This window comes from Protomyctophum bolini (genome assembly GCF_963924005.1).
Source record: "Protomyctophum bolini genome assembly, chromosome: 20".
NCBI lineage: Eukaryota > Metazoa > Chordata > Actinopteri > Myctophiformes > Myctophidae > Protomyctophum > Protomyctophum bolini.
The window spans coordinates 18,223,723-18,243,392 of NC_137881.1; the positions used below are offsets into that span (position 1 = coordinate 18,223,723).

General features: G+C 44.7%; 1 protein-coding gene across 1 annotated transcript; it reads right to left on the reverse strand.

Moving 5' to 3' along the window:
• Positions 1-1,198: 1,198 nt before the first annotated feature.
• LOC308335573 (tubulin alpha chain-like) lies at positions 1,199-4,878 on the reverse strand. Its single transcript, XM_080792648.1, has 4 exons — positions 4,743-4,878; positions 3,236-3,455; positions 2,431-2,579; positions 1,199-2,332 (listed from the first exon to the last, which is right to left on the reverse strand). Exons 1-4 carry the CDS (start codon positions 4,743-4,745, stop codon positions 1,355-1,357), a joined length of 1,350 nt encoding a protein of 449 aa, XP_080648774.1. The 5' UTR covers positions 4,746-4,878; the 3' UTR covers positions 1,199-1,354.
• Positions 4,879-19,670: the final 14,792 nt, after the last annotated feature.

The window sequence follows — 19,670 nt, forward strand, 5'->3', positions numbered from 1 at the left end:
GCCCAAGGACACAACCACTTTTATTCAACAAAAAATGATCAGTGCCCAAAAACAAAATAAATGTTGATTTACTTATGCCATGTAATCTGACTGCCCTCTTGTGGCAGCTCTTATACTGTGAAGTTTCATGGGGACATTTTAGAAATGTACAGTAACACCTGTTCCAGGCCAGCCACCATTATCCATTCATCATCTCCAATGTATGACTCAATGTTTGGCATCTACTGTATGACTGCCCTCCTGTGCTATGCTTATACAGTGGTTTCTTAAGGACATTTTAGTAATGTAGACAGTGACACCTGTTGCATCCATTTACAAAAATATCCATTCATCATATTGAAGTGATCTCCAAATTCTCCAATATATGACTCACCGACTGTTGGTCCAAACAAGAGTCTTCGCTTATTTGTTTAAACGTTTGGTGAAGTCATTTTATAGGCTATAATTGCATGGATTTCATATAAAGGAGCTCCTACATGCCCCACAAGAGAATATGTGAAATTCAACCTCTTGGCCTTAAAACTATCTCTGGAATTTATATTTGTGTGGGGGACATTTGTAAGGCCATGCCATTTAGTTTTAGTTTAAAAAAAATTATAGTGGGAGGAAGACAGAATTTCCTGGAGTCTCTGAAGGTAAGACATGAACCACATTCAACATAGATAATTGGATGCAAAACCACCCGAGAAAATGCTTCCATATGAAATACCAGATTGTGCATGAAATCTTGTCAGTAATAACACAAGAAACATCCGGTCAGAATTCCGGTCCACTGTTACCAGATTTTTGGGGGTTTATAATTATTCCCTCCCACATGCATTTAATAATGAACATTTGCTTTAAGCCTATATTAAATATATCTGTAGCTAGTATATTTTAATAACTACAATTATTTTCATATGATATAGGAAGATATGGTTTTCCGCTTGTATATTTTATTTTAGGGAAGAATTACTTTTCCTTATTATGGGGATCAATAGTTTAATATGACCTGGGCCAGAGGTTACAATGGTGGGTGAAAATCCCCTTTAATGAAAGTTCTGCAAACCTGAGAAACTGCTGTTCTTTTTCCAAAGATGAATCCCAGCGACTAGAAGACTAAACCTGAACTGAAGGTTTTGCTGAAGCTCAGCTGGGCCTCAAATAGGAACACACAAAACCTTTATAAACAAGTCAAATGAAGGATAGAACAAGACAATCAATTTATCATATACCCATTGGGTTCATTTAATCACAAGTTACAAGCACTAACAAACAGAAACCAATGGAAATCAAAAGAGAGGATCTCACATGGCCCATTTCCCCCCCCCCAACCTATTACTTCCAGCCAACGGCAAACCAGAAGACAAGTGGCCTAGTATTCGTCCCCCTCCTCATCCTCCTCCCCGACACTGTCAGCACCCACCTCTTCGTAATCCTTCTCCAGGGCAGCCATGTCCTCTCTGGCCTCGGAGAACTCCCCCTCCTCCATCCCCTCACCGACATACCAGTGGACGAAGGCCCTTTTGGCATACATCAGGTCAAACTTGTGGTCAAGGCGTGCCCAGGCCTCAGCAATGGCGGTGGTGTTGCTGAGCATGCACACGGCCCTCTGGACCTTGGCCAGGTCTCCTCCAGGAACCACCGTGGGAGGCTGGTAGTTGATGCCCACCTTGAAGCCTGTGGGGCACCAGTCCACAAACTGGATGCTGCGTTTGGTCTTGATTGCTACAATGGCAGAGTTTACATCTTTGGGCACCACGTCTCCACGGTACAGCAGACAGCAGGCCATGTATTTACCATGACGGGGATCACACTTCACCATCTGATTGGCCGGCTCAAAGCAGGAGTTGGTAATCTGGGATACAGACAGCTGCTCGTGATAGGCCTTCTCGGCAGAGATGACCGGGGCGTAGCTGGTCAGAGGGAAGTGGATACGAGGGTACGGCACCAAGTTGGTCTGGAACTCCGTCAGGTCCACGTTCAGGGCTCCGTCAAAGCGAAGGGAGGCGGTGATTGAAGACACAATTTGACTGACAAGCCTGTTGAGGTTTGTGTAGGATGGCCTCTCGATGTCCAGGTTCCTGCAGCAGATATCAAAGATGGCCTCATTGTCCACCATGAAGGCACAGTCTGAGTGTTCCAGGGTGGTGTGGGTGGTCAGGATGGAGTTGTAGGGCTCCACTACAGCTGTGGACACCTGGGGGGCTGGGTAGACCGCAAACTCAAGTTTGGACTTCTTTCCATAATCAACCGAAAGCCTCTCCATCAGCAGGGAAGCAAAACCAGAACCAGTGCCTCCACCAAAGCTGTGGAAGATGAGAAACCCTTGGAGGCCAGTGCACTGGTCAGACTGAAAAAAGGGGGGGGAAAAGTTTCCTTTGATCAGTTAAAGCTGAATTCAAGCAGTTTGAAAAAAAAAAAAGAGAACAAAATCATTAAGGCTCTCACCAGCTTGCGAATTCTCTCCAGGACTAGGTCAATGACCTCCTTGCCGATGGTGTAGTGTCCACGGGCATAGTTGTTGGCTGCGTCTTCCTTTCCTGTGATCATCTGTTCAGGGTGGAACAGCTGACGGTAAGTTCCTGTACGCACCTCATCTGTGAATGGAAGGTGCAAAAGAAATCGTTGACAATCATTAATACTTTTCTTCTCTTCAGGGTTTTACTTTTTATACCTGCTGACCCCCAAAAAAGATTGCATGAGTACTGCAGTGTCTACTGCAGTAAGAAACCTGTCTAATGCAAAACTATACAAAATATAAACCCCAAAACAACTCTCAAGTGTAATCACTGAGAGGCCTACTGATGAGCAGTGGTGTAAAGTAACAAAGTACATTTACTACCAAGTACTGTACTACCCATTTACGACCGAGGCCGATTCTTAAAAAAAAAAAAAAAAAAAATCCTTCTAAATCCTGACCCAAATTTTCTGGAATAACTTCAAATATTTGTTCAAAAATGTTATGTTGCATACATAAGAACCCCAAAAGGGTTACCCGTCCTGAAGGGGTTAAGTACAATCCCTCCCCCATTATCATATAACCGCTGTGGGCGGGCTTCAGTTCAGGTGGTTTGTGCCATGGTGAAAAGAAAAACAGGTATACTAAATTAACTGTTGGGTGTGGCCACATAAAAAAAGAAAATACATTAACACTTTATTTATTAATATTGGATTATCGGCTCAGGAGTTCGACAAAAACAAATAAATTATAAAAGTATTCATTTAAAGTTGCAAAACAAATAGTTTAACTGACCAATGACAGTGGGTTCCAGGTCAACAAAGACAGCTCTGGGCACGTGCTGTCCTCCTGCAGTCTCACTGAAGAATGTGCTGGAAGAGTCCCCACCTACAATGGTCTTATCACTGGGCATCCGTCCGTCAGGCTGGATGCCATGCTCCAGACAGTATAGCTCCCAGCAGCTATTACCAATCTGGACTCCTGCTTGGCCGACATGGATGGAAATGCATTCCCTCTGCGTAGGAAGAGGTGTGTTAAAAGTTAAATGCACTTCAAGAGAATGATAATTCTGAATTGGTGGCAACAAGACATTTATTTTCTACAGGGCAGGCTACATGAATGGGGAAGAAAGGCAGTTGTGGAAATCCAGCCTGGCAAATCCAAAGGCTTAATGCTTTTTGGAAAGCTAATGTTGCAGGGAAGGCCTAAGCCTAGTATGGCCTATGCGCAACGCATCATACGCATGATTCTAATTTCTAAACTACGCCCAACCCGGCATGCAACAAGCCCAGATTTAGGTTTGATTTGCTGGTAGTGGAGGGGATCTATGACTCTACTTTTGGGATCATAATCTCATACTCGGGCATTCAATTTTATGGTTTATAGTTTTAGCACTTCCGCCATTTCAAATATTAAGTGCTTAGCCCATGGTCACAGATGTTACAATTCGACTCGGGCGGGAGGAAGACAGTACCGGTATCTTCCGTATTGATCAATAAATGATTTAATTCGATCGGTGGCCATTTTATCATTTTTGCCATATCATGCTTTCAGCTACGCACGTACTACCCTATCGGCTAGTGGGTGTACTGCACTCCGATACATTATAACTATGATAAAATGATTGATTTAAGTATGTATTAACAGTTTGTAGAATTGCAGTACATTTCAAGCACAATTCAATACAAAAACTGTTAACTGTGAATGGACTACAACATAAAGCATTACACTTGTTTGCAAGATGGTCCACCTTATTTTCATCAAGACAATGACCATTGATCGGATAAAACAATGCTCCTTCGTTGAACAATGCGGAAGATACGGGTAGTTATACCCGCCCGAAGAGAATTGTAACATCCGTGGCCACGGGGTATACGCACTTTATATTTGAAATCTGAACATTTATCTATGCCAGGGTTGTAAATGGAGGACGTGCAAAAAAACAGATTCCGCCATGACGCTCGGGACGGATGAGCGTCGTGTGATCCATTGGACCTCAACACAAAAAAAAATCATTTATACGATTTAGCCATGTCAATGTGATTTCGAAGTTCCATATTCTGATGAAAACATCTATAGGTTGCGTGTATTATTTATGAAATTCATTGTAAGGGTCTTGGTTTGCGGGTATGAATGAAAACCCCCATAACAAAATACTGAAAACAGAAGCGCTGCATGGTTCACACACACAAGCCAGGCGGCAGGGCCGTCCTATTATTTCATTTCATCGCCTATATCTACTAATAATTAGCTTTGGACATCAATAAAGACAGTCAGCAGTGACTAAAATGACTTCACTCACCATTTTGTTGGGTTGCCCGTCGAGTAAAACCGAAAACTACTACTTTGTTTGCTAAAACTTTGCCCGCCCGTTGCTTCCGACAGTCAGCAGCACAGTGACACAGACACAGACAGCCGCTCCTAGATTTCTAGCGGCAACCGGAATTACAGACTGAGACTACGCAGATTCTTTCACGGGACTTCCTGCTTTTTATTGGCGCGTTACACAACCAACGTGTCTATGGTCTAGGTGCATAACGCCTCCTACTGTTCGGAGTGTGCAAGTATGGGCATACAACAAATAATACAGTATAATAAATACAGTATAGATAGATAGATAGATAGATAGATAGATAGATAGATAGATAGATAGATAGATAGATAGATAGATAGATAGATAGATAGATAGATAGATAGATAGATATAGTGGTCTGGTAGGGTTCACTTCCCCAGAAGACATTAACCTTTTTGCTCTTTTTTTTTTTGCTTTAATGAACAGTGTAGCAACAATATAAGGCACACATAACATAAACCCACAGCATTCCCATATAAAGTGTTCCACTGGGACGTTCCAGTATATTTGTATAATGATAAACAAACAAATAAATAAATAAACCCTTGATTTTTTAACTAATGATCGTCTTTTTATAGGGCACTGATTGGCTGGGGAGCTGAAATGGTGGTGAAATCTGCAAACTATCATGATGGTTTCTTTCTTCCTTGTAAAAACTAATAAAATACACACATCACTTAGAGGTGCTGGGTTCAAAAGTGATTGATTGATTGAAGTATTTATTAACAGATTAACAGATTAACAGATTCATCATAACATTTAGAGGCGTACAAATATACACTTCTATAGCCAAAAACAGGAAATCATCATAGAGGTAAAAAGGGAAAAAAAGGTGAAAAGGGGTGGGGGGGGGATTCAGATTTTACGGGGGCCAGTTTCGAATTGCAGCCCTTTGTGCCCTTTGAGAGCGGTTTTGAAGGAGTCAAGGGATTTGCATGTCTTAATGACTGTTGGTAGGGTGTTCCACATTTTGGTGGCATAGGAGTGAAATTAATTTTGTCCCTTGTTTGTGCCGAACCTGGGTTGCACATGGTTTGTTGAACTCCCTCTGGTGTTGTATAGGTGTGGACTTCGCTGACACTAAGGAAGTATTTAGACATGGGTACATCTTGGTGGTGTATCGAATCTTGTGGACCAGACCCATTGCAAGATGCTGTACTCTGTCGTCAACCCTAAGCCATTCCAGACAGTCAAAGTGGGCAGGAATGAGGTGGGTTCGGGGGGTGAGGCTGGAGCCATGTCTTAAGGGCGTTTGAGGTGCTGTGGTACCAAGAGGTGAATGCATAGTCGAAGAAACCTCGTACAAGGACTCCTGTTAGGGTCTTCAAGGTGTTTTTGTTGACTAGTGAGGAGATCCTGACCCTGTATACTAGGAATCTTGTTCTTTGGTTGACTTTTTTGATTACGTTGGTGGCCATTTTATCACCGGAAAGATTTGCGTCCAGGATGGAACCTATGGTCATTTCATCTTTTCGTGTGTATTGTCACCCACTCTAAGCCATCTGCCTTGCTGAGATTACTATTTGATCTAAAAAGAATGGATTCAGTTTTTCCCAGGTGTAAAGATAGTTTGTTATCAGCGAGCCAGGTGCAGATTCTACCGAGTTCAGAGCTGAGGGCCTTTTTTTTAATAATATTTGTTTCATTTGGAAAAAGCATTACATTATAGATAGCATTTTTACATAGCAACCTGCAGTTTGTTCCTGTCAGGATGACTCAGCAGTGCTGAGTCAGCAGTGCTGAGTCATCTGCGAACAGGAACAAGTTGCAGTCACAAGCTGATTCGTTTACATATATTAGGAACAGTAATGTCCTTATTATGCTTAGTTAGTTTGTTATAGCCTACCATGAGCACATATAGGGCATAGCATAGGTGGCCATCTTCTGGTTCCATCGTTCCCATAGAGAAGTCAAATTCTCCAGTCAAATTGGAAGGAATGACACAAAGAAAATAGATGATAAATGCGTACTCTCTTCTGATTGGAATTGGCAACCCACCTGAAAATGTATTTTATATATATATATATATATATATATATATATATATATATATATATATATATATAGAGAGAGAGAGAGAGAGAGAGAGAGAGAGAGAGAGAGAGAGAGAGAGAGAGAGAGAGAGAGACTAAAATAAGCCCAAGGGGAAATAAGTTGTTATTATCTTATCAACCACTGGGTGGGGATGTAGTCGTATAATTAAAGTCCAAATGTCTTCTGTATTGAGTATGAACTACATAGGACGGTCCTCCATACTACTCCATTATCCTGGAGTCTGGAGCTTTTGTTCTTTAGGTCCCATTTCCACCTGGTGTTGAAATCCAAGCGAGAGTGTCGGATACAAAGAGCAAAATAATGGCGTCAGTTCGATTCCTTCTCCACTTTCAGCTGTTGTATTTAATACACATTTTATTATCCTCCTCCTCCATATTCAATGTGTATGTGTTTATTAAAGTCCTATAAGAATTCTGGTGTTTGGTAGCTTGTGCCACCATGATCCAGCTCCCCAAGCCCCAGCCCCCAGGTAGGCCTATCAAATTATCTGAATGAAAAGTGCTAAATTAGCTCTGGTGTCTGGTCCATATCCTTACAGACTATATGGACCATATAGTCCAAATAGGCTACCTATACCTAGCCTACTCAGGAATCGATTAGCTTGAAGGGATATAGAGATAGCAACCTACAATACCAACCAACTCACTTTTCTTCTTTTCATAGCATACTCCCTCCCTCCATCACCCCCTCTCTCTCTCTCTCTCTCTCTCTCTCTCTCTCTCTCGCACACACACACACACACACACACACACAGCTCCCCACGCAGATGGCCCAGTCGGTAAGCCCCTCCCACAGGCCTTTGTCTTTGTGTCATGGCCATCTATCGGGAGAGAAAGCAGCATTTTGTGGCGGGTCATGAGGTGTTGGGTAGGGCAGGAACACGAGTGTGTGTGTGTGTGTGTGTGTGTGTGTGTGTGTGTGTGTGTGTGTGTGTGTGTGTGTGTGTGTGTGCGTGCGTGCGTGCGTGCGTGCGTGTGTGTGTGTGTGTGTGTGGTTGGGGGGTTGTCAACATGGTGCCCACTCGGATAATAGAGAAAGAAACACGATACAATGTTTAATATCTAGCGTTAGCCACAGACTCTCAAACATATGTTACATGTATGTAGCCTATACAAAAGCATTGGAATGTATATCATTGTTATATTATATCTTCCAAACCTTATTGTATGTTTTAAATATAAGTTAATTTGTTTGACCAATGCACATTATGTAGCCTACTACTGTATACAGAATAACCATAGATATGCTGAATGCCTTGGCAACTGCTTCATCATCAGGACACTGTGCCCATGATACTATTTTTTTTGTATCTTGTCATCTTGTTTGTTTGTTTACTTGTTTTGTCATATTTGATATTGTTTGGTTGATTTGGTTGTTTCTGTTTTGTTGTCTAATGTTATTTATTTATTTATTTTGGGGGGGGGGGGGGGGGGATCTATTGTGTCCAGGAGTCCAGGACCCCTCAAAAACGAGATACAACTCAAGGGGTTATTCCGAATTTCAGTCATCATCATGTATCTGTTATGACTCACATCGTGATCACAAAACGTGACCAGATATTCTCTACCAGTAAGACGCCTGAGGCCAGGGCGAGAAGCGACCTCGCCCTTATAGAGCGTCGCAGTCCCTCCCCCTTTCAGAACGACGAGTGGCCCAGGAAATGAATCGCAATGCATTTTCCCCATAGGCTTTTCTTAAAGTATTTATTTAAAGCCGGTTACGCCGCGGACAAAGCCAACTCGGATCGTGACAAATCATGACAATGAACACAATATTTTGGGCCGATCAAATCATTAGAAAGAAGAAAATAAAGGCAGGAGACAACACTATTTGTTTTGTTTTTCTTCTTATAAATTATTTGATCGGCCCAAAACATAGTGTTCATTGTCATGATTTATCACGATCCGCGGCGTAACCGTCTTTAAATAAATATTTTAAGAAAAGCCTATGGGGAAAATGGATTGCGATTCATTTCCTGGGCCACTCGTCGTTCTGAAAGGGGGAGGGACTGCGACGCTCTATTGGCCATATATGGAGCGTTTCTTGAGTGTACAGGATGAGGTCAGACCAACATATGGAATGTCAGAACAGGTCAGCTCCATATATGGAGATCTATAAGGGTGGCAGCGGGGGCAGTGTCTTGAATGTACAGGGTTTGATGAGGGCCCAGGTAGGGCCGGGGCTCAATTTCCAGGCCTGTTGAGAACTCTAGTTTTCGCCGGCTGCCAGGCGCAGCTGCACTAATAACTTTGGGGCAGGGCCGTCTAGACTCTAGAGTTTAAATGGACAGGTATCAGTCAAAAGGGAGACATCGAAGCAGTAGCGAATGCAGGAATTACAAGTTGGCCAGGCGAAAAGCTGACAACCGAGGGGTGGGAGGGAGGGGCAGAAAGCAACAAGAACACATCGAAACGTTAATAAAGACAATATAAATAAAGTGTCTTTGCACAGACAGTATGCAGCATTACAGATAAGGCAAACATGGCACATTGACGCCAGCACAAATTAGTGACTCATTGACATGCAGCATTACACGCTTAGTGACGTCTCAGTAGTTTCAGTAGTTATCTGTGACTTAAGAACTTTTCCGACCAGCTCAGTGGCCTTGTGGTTAGAGTGTCTGCCATGGGACTGCATGGGAGGTTGAGGTTCGACTGTGAAAAATGGGACCCAGTGTGTCCCTGCTTGGCACTCAGCATCAAGGGTTGGATTGGGGGGTAAGTCCCTGCGACATGCTAGCGTCATGTCCAGGCCTCATGCTACAGAAACAGGAGATAGCCTCCTGCCCTATATGGGCCTGATGGCTCGGCAAGGATTAAGAACTTTTCCTGTGATACTGCCTGGTATATTATCATCTTGTTATCCAAATTTGCTGCTTGCTTACAGAGGAATTTGATCATCATCACTCAGGACCATTAATAAAGGAATACTCTTCATCATGGGTCTACTACTACTACATCAGTGGTTCTCAACCTGTGGGTCAGGATTCGGGAACCCCAGGGGGGGTCACACATGACTTTTGGGGGGGGTCCCCAAAAGTTTAGCTATAGTTAAATTCAAATAATAGCATTGCTGCAACAGTATAATATGCAATGTGGCCCTGGAGTGAGTGTGGAACTATAGTGACCCTCTCCATCTTCAAAGTTACCCAGCCCTGGTCTTATATATCAGTGTATATGGGTTATATACAGTGTACATAAAGTCAAGACAAGACTGACATGGTGACAGGGCTCAGCACTTGTTCAACATGCAGCCTGATGGTTGACAGGTGGAAACTGCTCCACAGTCTGAAGATCAAACCTTCCCCTCCCCCTTCCCCTAGACACATGCACGCACGCACACACACATAAACGCATGCATGCACGGCTTTGCACGCACGCATGCAGGGAAGTGGAAACGTACTGCCTTTCTGGTCCAGCACTGCAGCAAAAAAACAGATACATGCACACGTGTACGTGTGCATGTATGTGTGCGTGTGTGTGTGTGTGTGTGTGTGTGTGTGTGTGTATGTATGCGTGCATGCATGTATGTGTATATATATATAGTTGATGATCACCCAGCTAGACAGTAGAGTGTGATTATGTGAAAATGTGCTGCAGGCCTTTGAGGACAGAGAGAATGACGATGAGAGTCAGAGGGTGGGGGGGGGGGGGGGGGGGAACGACGACGACGACAGAGAAAGAAGAACAGATGATTAAACAGAGACAGGGAGGACAGAGGGAGAAAGCAAGAGCATGCATGAGAGCGGTAGGTAGGGAGGGAGGGAGGGGGCAAAGGCTTGAAGGAAGTCCACGAGAGTGAGGAGGATGTGTGCAAAAGGATGGAAGATGGAAGGGAGCGAGGGAGGGAGAGAGGGGTGAGAGCCGATGACGGCGGTGGTGTGTGTGTGAGGGGGGGGGGGATGAAGGTAGGAGAAAGAGGGAGGGAGGAAGTGAGAGAATGAGATATGCATGGTGAGACACACTCTCTCGCAGGCAGGCCTGTCTGAACGCACAGTGTAAGCCCTGCATCGTAGAACCACAGGCAATAGAACAGAGATCCCTGTTCAAATGAACACCCTGAAATCCATGCATGCAATGCATGTATGTATGTATTTGGTTAAAATGGGTGGGGTTTAAAAAAAGGCAAAAGCTTGCTCTGGTGCACTGGCCTAAAAGTGGGTCCTTAAAAACTGCTAAAACGTCTGAAATGTATGTATGTAGGTGGGTATGTATGTATGTGTGTAGTATTTTAAAAGGGGGGGCTTTTTAGTAAAAAGCCCAGCCCATAAAACCTTCCTATATTTAAAACAAATCCAAAATAAGGTTACCAGTGAAGGGCAAAATGCCTATTCACTGGGGACTATGCAAGGCAGAGGCGTCCACCCCCCTGAGTCCAAGTTAAGCTAGACCGCATACCTAAACCAATGTCCGAAATGTCTTCTAAAACCCAAGGGTAAAATGGATATAAAAATAGTAATAAAACCACCTAAAACCATAAAGGCAAGGCCTGGAAACCATTTATTGATGGGACAGATAAAAGAACAGAAAGAGATAAAAATCAACTTCTTTCATTAAGACCAGTGGGTGTTACAGTTAGTAATTTTTTAATCCATCTGTGCTCCATGAGTTTCCGCTGTCCACTGGTCCATCGGACTCCACATTCCAGACCTGAAATGATGAGGTTAGCGATAGAATGGGATTGAAAGTGTGTGTATAGGGTTGTGTTTATGTCTGCTCGTTTGATGTGATATAAGTGTTGTTTGAGTCGTGTTTCTAGTGTGTGTCCGGTTTCTCCTATGTAGTGTTTATGACATTGTGTGCAGGTGATGATGTAGACTATGTTGGGTGTGGTCAGAGACAGAGGGTCCGTAATGGGGGAGGAAGTGTGACTATGGGGGTTGTTGATGAATTTGCGGGGTTTGAAATGGAGTGTATGTGGCTGTGGGGGCTTGGGAGGTAAAGTGGAAAATTTGGAATGCACAAGGAGGTCTCCCAGGTTCTTGTTCCTTCTAAGTGCTGAAATGACTTGATGTGCTTGTAATGGGGGGTAGGATTGTTGTGTAGTGGTGAAATTTTGTTTAAATTTGTGGTGAAGTGGTTGGAGTGTATGTGAAAATGTGGTTATGAATGGGAGTAATGTTTTAATTGTAGAGGAGCCGATGGCCTGGATGGTGAGAGAAGAAGAGTTGGAGGAGGGAAGACATAGAGGAGAGGGTAATGTGTGGGCCCCGTCCAGGTCCGTCCCTGTCCCTGCGCTAGAGAGGGGCCTCTGATCCGGGTGCATGCTCTGAGGTGGCTGGGGAAGAAAGCTGGGATTGAGGTTAGGGTTAGAATTGGGGATGAGAGGGTTAGGGGTAGGAGGCAGAGTGTTGGTGGAGAGTGACTGGGTGGGGGAGAGAGAGGCCAGGGCATTGCTCCTGATGGTACGTAAAAGTCTTTTACTATAACCTCTCCTTCGGAGGACTGTAAAGAGTGTGTGTGTGGCCTGATTGAAGTGTTCCCTATTGGATGAAATCCTGAAAAACCGAATGATTTGTGATTTGATGATGCCTGCAAAAGTGTGCTTTGGGTGGTAACTGTGTTTGTGGAGTAGTGCGTGTGTGTCTGTGTCCTTAAAATATATTTTTGTCAGTAGTCGTTTATGTGTCTGGTCTATTGTATGAAAAAATACAGTGGTGTCCAGGAAGTTAATCTCTGTTGGATGAATTATGTGTTTGATGGTTATGGAAGCATGGTGTGTGTTCAAGATCTGTAAAAAGTTATCAAACTGTTGTAAGGTGTGTGGCCAGAGCCCTATGATGTCATCTAAAAATCTGAAATACATGGTGGGTTGTAGTGGACACTTTGCCAAGGCCTCTCTCTCCCACTCACTCATGTAAATGTTGGCATAAGCGGGTGCAAATTTCTTGCCCATAGCTGTGCCCTCTATCTGTAAATAGTGTTTGTTATTAAATGTGAAATCATTGCAATTGAGACTAAGTTCTAATAGTTGTAAAATGGCATTGTCTATGGTGAAAATGTATGTGTGTGGTGGCACAGCTATGGGCTTGATTTTTTCCAGGAAATCATATGTGTCTCTTAAATAACTGGCGTGTATGGTGGAGAGGGGGTTGAGGAAGTGGTCTATATATTGTGCTATGTGGTAGGACTCACTGCTGCAGTCTGATACTATGGGTCTGCCGGGAGGCACCTCGAAGGGAATAGTCCAAGTCTGAGGATCCTTGTGGATTTTGGGTAGTAGATAGAAAATCCTAGGTCTGGGGTTATCGGGTCCATAGAGGAAGTCGCGTTGTTTGGAGGTGATGTAGTTTTGGTGATAAAGTGTTGTAATGATTTGTCTGAGTTTGATCTGAGTCTGTGGTTGTATGCTGGCTGCTATGTGAGTGTAATATCTAGTGTTGGATAGTTGTCTGTTGGCTTCATATGTGTATTGGAAATTATCTAAAATGACTATTTTTGAACCTTTATCAGCTGGTTTAATAACTATTTGTGTGTTGTTCCGCAGTGTTGTGATGCTGTTCCGTTCGTCTGTGGTCAGGTTGTCCGGTCTGTCTGGTGATGGGTGGTACTGATTAAGTGTATGGTTATCTAGCTGTATGAGGTCTCGTATCCTGCCGTCCACCTGGGAGAGTTTAGGCTCCCAGGTGGAGGGCAGGACAAAGGGTGTAGGTCCGTCTGTCTGTGTGTTTTGGAAGTAGTCTATTAATTTAAGTCTCCTATGGTATCTATGTGTGTCCCTTCGAAGTGCCTCCCAATCCGTCCCTGTGGGTCGAGGAATGTAGGCGAGACCCCTCTCCAGCAACTGGGCCTCTGCGGCCGTGAGACGGACGGACCTGGACAGGTTCAACACATTGGAGTGGGGGTCAGGTGCTGGTCGGAGGGACTGAATGGCTGTTGGACGTTGAGAGGAAGAGGGGGGAAGAATGGTGGTGGGCGGTGTGGGGGAGGGGGGAGGGGGGGAGGGGGGAGGAGAGGGAGGAGGAGGAGGAGGAGGAGGAGGAGGAGGAGGGGAGCCTGTTGGGAACAAGGTAGGTACCAGAGGAAGAGGAGAGATAGGGCAGGAATCCAGGCTGCGGCTCCTGTTTAGGGAAAATTTAAATGTGTGCACCAATGGTTAAATATTGTGACTGCTGTGGTGTGTGTCCAGTGTATGTTGTCGGGTTTTGTGTGAAACTGGTCAGGGTCAACTGGTGGGATGTATGGGAAATGTGTTGTGATGTACTGGTTCATGAGTGTGAGGTTCTTTTTCTGTTTGACTGTTAGGAACTGGGAGAAGTTGATGAGGGGAATGTGGATGCTGGCGTTGGGAAAGGTCCGTTGTGCCTCCTTGTGCATTCCACTTAGCTGCCTATAGGAGGTCTGGTCTGTATCATTGTCCTTGCAGTTGATGCCCACCGAGAGAATGACTTCTTCTACCCTGGGGTGAACCTCCGCCTTTTCCAAAATCTTGGTCAGGTGGTTGAAGGTCGCCCCAGGGTAGCTGTCTATTTGGAGCTCAGTGTGGTGTGATGGTGGGATTCTACTTAAATTGGAGTCCCCCAAGATGGCCACCGGCTTTCGGACCATGATGTTCCAGTCCAACACCTTTTTCTTAGGCCTGGCCGTGTGAGAGGTGGGTATACAGGGAAGTGCTGGGGATGGAGGGGGTGGTGACGTGTGTGGCTGTGAGGCGCCAGTAGTGAGAGGCTGCGGGATCGGGTGGTTCTGAGAGGGTTCAGAGGGGCCTGTTTGGTCACGGTTGTTTCCGTATAGAGGCCTACTCATCATTACCCGGGATCTTAGGGTACCGATCCCGCGCTTCACACCGGCGCCTCCTGTGGGGGAAAGGGAAATGGAGTTTAAGTAGTATGTATGTATGTATGTATTTGGTTAAATGGGTAGGGTTTAAAAAAAGGCAAGAGTTTGCTCTGGTGCACTGGCCGGCTAAAAGTGGGTCCTTAAAAACTGCTAAAACTTCTGAAATGTATGTATGTGTAGGTATGTATGTATGTATGTATGTACGTATGTATGTATGTATGTGTGTAGTATTTAAAAGGGGGGCTTTTTTGTAAAAAGCCCAGCCCACAATACCTTCATATATTTAAAACTAATCCAAAATAGGGTTACCAGTGAAGGGCAAAATGCCTATTCACTGGGGACTATGCAAGGCAGAGGCGTCCACCCCCCTGAGTCCAAGTTAAGCTAGACCGCATATTGTCCTCTATAAAACCCAATGGTAAAATGGATATAAAAATAGACATTAATAAAACAACCTAAAACCATAAAGGAGTAAAAGTTCACAGCAAGGCCTGGATACCATTTATTGATTTGACAGATAAATGAACAGAAAGGGATAAAATCAAAAATTCTTTCATTAAGACCAGTGGGTGTTACAGTTAGTAATTTTTTAATCCATCTGTGCTCCATGAGTTTCCGCTGTCCACTGGTCCATCGGACTCCACATTCCAGACCTGAAATGATGAGGTTAGCGATAGGATGGGATTGAAAGTGTGTGTATAGGGTTGTGTGTATGTCACTCGTTTGTTTGTATGTATGTATGTATGTATGTATGTATGTACAGTACAGTATGTATTGGATTAGTATTTATTTGGAGTTGGACACATATGAGGTTAATTCTCCATTTATTGTCAATGGGAATTTAACAAAAATACAGATTTTCTCCATTGTATGACATTAGGGGTTCCAACCACTGGTACTTGAGCCCCCCTCTGGTGGTTTGCAGAGGAGTCGCCCCAGAAGAAAAAAAGACAAAAGTTGAATGAAATATTTATATTAATATAGGTAGTTCTTCTGACCAAGCAATTGGTTGAAATTGCATGACGGCACACCTAGACGTTTTAATTAATTTAAAATTAGTTTAGATTTGAGGACGGATTAATCACATTAGAAATATTATCAGTTGTGCTGATTAGACAAGATCAGCAAAATTGGCTTAGGAATGAACAAAAACAAAACTAGAAAAAGTCAGGTCTCCAAAAGGCCAGGTCAGGTTATGGTGGCCTCCTGGTGGCGCTATATAACAGGCCAATGTAAAAAGGGTGCTATGTCTTCTTACACCTTTGATTATGACACTGATTTGAAAAATGTCAAGTGGCATTGCTTCCTCAGCCTAGTGGGAAATGTGTGTACAGTTTCACTGCACTTGTGCCATGCGTTCATGATTTGCAGCATTTTGTACAAAACAAGCCACTCCTATAAACTTTGGAAGCCAATCTTAGCCAAACAGTGTAGAATCTGAGAAATCCAACAGACTCGTCTTGATCACACAGACACTACAGAGGTAATGTGTACCTATTTGTGTGAGATTTGGATGAAATCTGTGCGACTAATATAAACAATGTGTTTTACAGAAATCGGCCTCATGGCAGATGTGGAGGGATGCAGGGAAAATGTTTTTCCATGGCCTCTTCTAGGGAGGGCAAGTTGTCGATGCAGTTATAGGTAAAAACAGGAATTGCCCTGTTATAGCACCACTGCACTATTGGAAATGTGCGAGTATAATTTCACGGAAATTGCACACTGTGTTTGTGATTTGTGGCATTTTGTTCGAAACGGACCAATCATGCGAGCTTTGGAAGCCAATCTTAGCCAATCAGGATGGAATATGGGAAATGGTGCAGATCCGTGTTGATCACATGACTATGAGATAGTGTATACCGAATTGTGGATAAAATATGTACGAGTAATCTACAGAAATGTGTTTTGCCAAAGTTGGCCTCATGGTGGCGCTATAACAGGCAGTTGTGGAATATTTGGGGCAGAGGTTCGTCATTGGCATCCAGGGAGTGTGTGTGCACAGTTTGGCATGGACGGGCCAACAGTGCCGGAGATTAGCTGCAACGGACGGACGGACGGAGTGCAAAACATACTCTCTCCCCATGTGCCTTCGGCCTGGTGAAGACAACAATTCAAAGAATAAATTACATTTTACGCTCCTCTATTTTAATATCAGTAATTCATTTTGGTGGTACTTGGAGACCAGATATTTTCTGTGGTGGTACTTGGTATAAAAAGGTTGAAAAACCAACATAGCTGAATATAGGAGCCCCACAAAAATAGCAGATCTACAAGCTCACAATGCATCGTGATTCGAGTCGACCCACTGATATTTTCGGCCCTATACTGTATGTGTTTCATTGCTGTTGCCGTTCTATACATTCCGACAAGATGTAGGTAGCAAACACACGGAACAACAGTCATTTCCATGACAACACACCTTCATCAGGATTCTACGGCAGTCATCAGAGGAGTGTCCATTCTGCCTCTTCCAGTTCTATGATATGATATGAGAGAGCGAGAGAGAGAGAGAGAGAGAGGGTGCAGGGCAAAGAGTGAATGAAGGGAGGGGTAGAAGAGAAGGAGAGTATAGGGAGAGGAGAGGAGAGGAGAGGAGAGGAGAGGAGAGGAGAGGAGAGGAGAGGAGAGGAGAGGAGAGGAGAGGAGAGGAGAGGAGAGGAGAGTCACAGCAGAGTTGACAGGAGTGGAATGACTGAGATAAACATAAAGATGAGGCGCAAATGACGCGAAGACAGACAGACAGACAGACAGACAGACAGACAGACAGACAGACAGACAGACAGACAGACAGACAGACAGACAGACAGACACTAGATATAAAATGGATATACACCCATACACACCAAACAGAATGGAAGGCAAGATAGAGAAATCAGACAGGTATCAGAGAGGATTGGACAGACACAGACACCGGTACGCATGCAAGCATGCCATGGCATGCAAGCACACGCGCACACAGAGAGAGAGGGAGAGAAGATGGAATGGAAAAAGAGAGAGACCAGGAAATCCAGTGAGGAAGAGACAGGGGAGAGAATGAGACTTGAGTGAGAGACACATCAGAGAGAAACATGCAGAGTGAGAGGAGCGGAGAGGAAACAACGGAGCATCAACAAGAGGAGAGGCATAGCGGTAGGGGGGCGAAGAGACTGAGTGAAGAGAGAGGTGAAGGGGGAGTGGAGAGGAGAGAGATGGGGGGGGGGGTGAGAGGGAGAGAGGGAAAAGTGGAGAGAGGGAGAGAGCAGTTGGTTGTGCTATAGGGACTGAAGGACAGACCGAGAAGAGAGACTGAGAGAACGAAAACTGTGTGTGTGTGTGAGAGAGAGAGAGAGAGAGAGACAGAGACAGAGACAGAGACAGAGACAGAGACAGAGACAGAGAGAGAGAGAGAGAGAGAGAGAGAGAGAGAGAGAGAGAGAGAGAGAGAGAGAGAGAGAGAGAGAGAGAGAGAGAGAGAGAGAGAACACAGTGGACTGGGTGAGTTATTATGGACACTGAGTAATGAGAAGAGAGGAGAGGAGGGAGAGATGGAGGAGGACAGGAGAGGAGGTGTTGGAGGTGAGGCCAGTGTGCTGCTATACTGTGGTGTCATTGGGGGGAAGGCGACGTGAGAGAAGACATGCAGTCAGAGGAGAGGAGAGATAGAAGGGAGGGAGAGAGTACAAGAGGCAATGGTAGAGATTGGAATGGAGTTGGAGGGGGAGAGAGAGAGAGAGAGAGAGAGAGAGAGAGAGAGAGAGAGAGAGAGAGAGAGAGAGAGAGAGAGAGAGAGATGGGGGGGAGGATGAGAGATAGAGAGAAGCCAGCGGGAGGTACAGGAAGGAGGAGGAGGAGGAGGTGTGGGCACGGAAGGAAGGAGGAAGAGAAGCAAGGAGGCAGAGAAAGACTGCATGGAGACTAGAGAGTAACGTGGAGGAGACAAGGGAGTGAGGAGAGGAGAGGAGAGGAGAGGAGAGGAGAGGAGAGGAGAGGAGAGGAGAGGAGAGGAGAGGGATGGGGGGGAGAGGGAGAGGAGGAGGAGGCTAACTAGAAATGAGGTATAAAAATGAAGGCATGGGGAGGCGATGGAGTATAAGTTGAGATACGGCGAGCAAAAGGGACAAAAGACAGACGGGGAGAGGAGGACGTTGGAGATAAGAAGCGAGGGGCAAATAAGATGGAGGGAGATATAGGAGGAACACCTAAGAGACAAACAGGAAGGAGGTACAGAAATAGGCTGGAAGGGGGAGTAATTAGGGAGGAGTGGCATGTGGGCATAGGGGAGGGAGGGGTGAGATAGAAACATCTTGGGGGGAGTTGGTGGAGGAAGGAGGATGATAAAGGATAATGAAGGAGATGCTGATATGAGGTTATGGAGGGACAATTTGGGAGAGAGAGAGAGAGAGAGAGAGAGAGAGAGAGAGAGAGAGAGAGAGAGAGAGAGAGATGGGGGGGGGGGTAAGGGAGAAATGCCACAAGTGCTAGTGATGGGTCTATCGTTTCATAGCACTGATAGCAGACACAACAACAATTGTGTATATGGGTGAACGTGTGTGTGTGTGTGTGTGTGTGTTGGTGCGTGTGCGCGTGTGTGTGGGGGTGAATCACGTGAATGTATTGCGGTGGGGGTTGTGGACTTGTGGTAATGCATGGCTAACATTATTTTAAGTCAATACAATTGCTTTGTATGTGTGTGTTAGCAGCTAACAGTGTAACCAATTGACACACACACTCACACACGCACGCAGAGGGGAGAGACATGCCTGCGGTCCCACATCATGCAACACACACAAAGTGGAGAGCTCTTTGAGAAATTATTATAGGGATATTCAAAACGTGTACTTTATCAATGCAATACAATGTAATAAATAAATAATCGGAGTCAGACTGTTTTGTCCATGGGCGCGCACGCACACACACACACACACACACACACACACACACACACACACACACACACACACACACACACACAGGATTCAATTGTATCCCATTCTCTTGCCCTTTATTTCCACCATGCATACATCAGTGCAAGTCTGGACAGCCAGCCTCACCACAGAGATTCACA

What these genes read in the sequence shown, in the direction of transcription:
- LOC308335573 (XM_080792648.1), bottom strand. An exon ending in CCTGGAACCCACTGTCATTG is followed by an intron (nt 2,580 to 3,235) that starts GTCAGTTAAACT and finishes TTCCATTCACAG; the next exon opens with ATGAGGTGCGTACAGGAACT. An exon ending in TGGAGAGAATTCGCAAGCTG is followed by an intron (nt 2,333 to 2,430) that starts GTGAGAGCCTTA and finishes CCCTTTTTTCAG; the next exon opens with TCTGACCAGTGCACTGGCCT.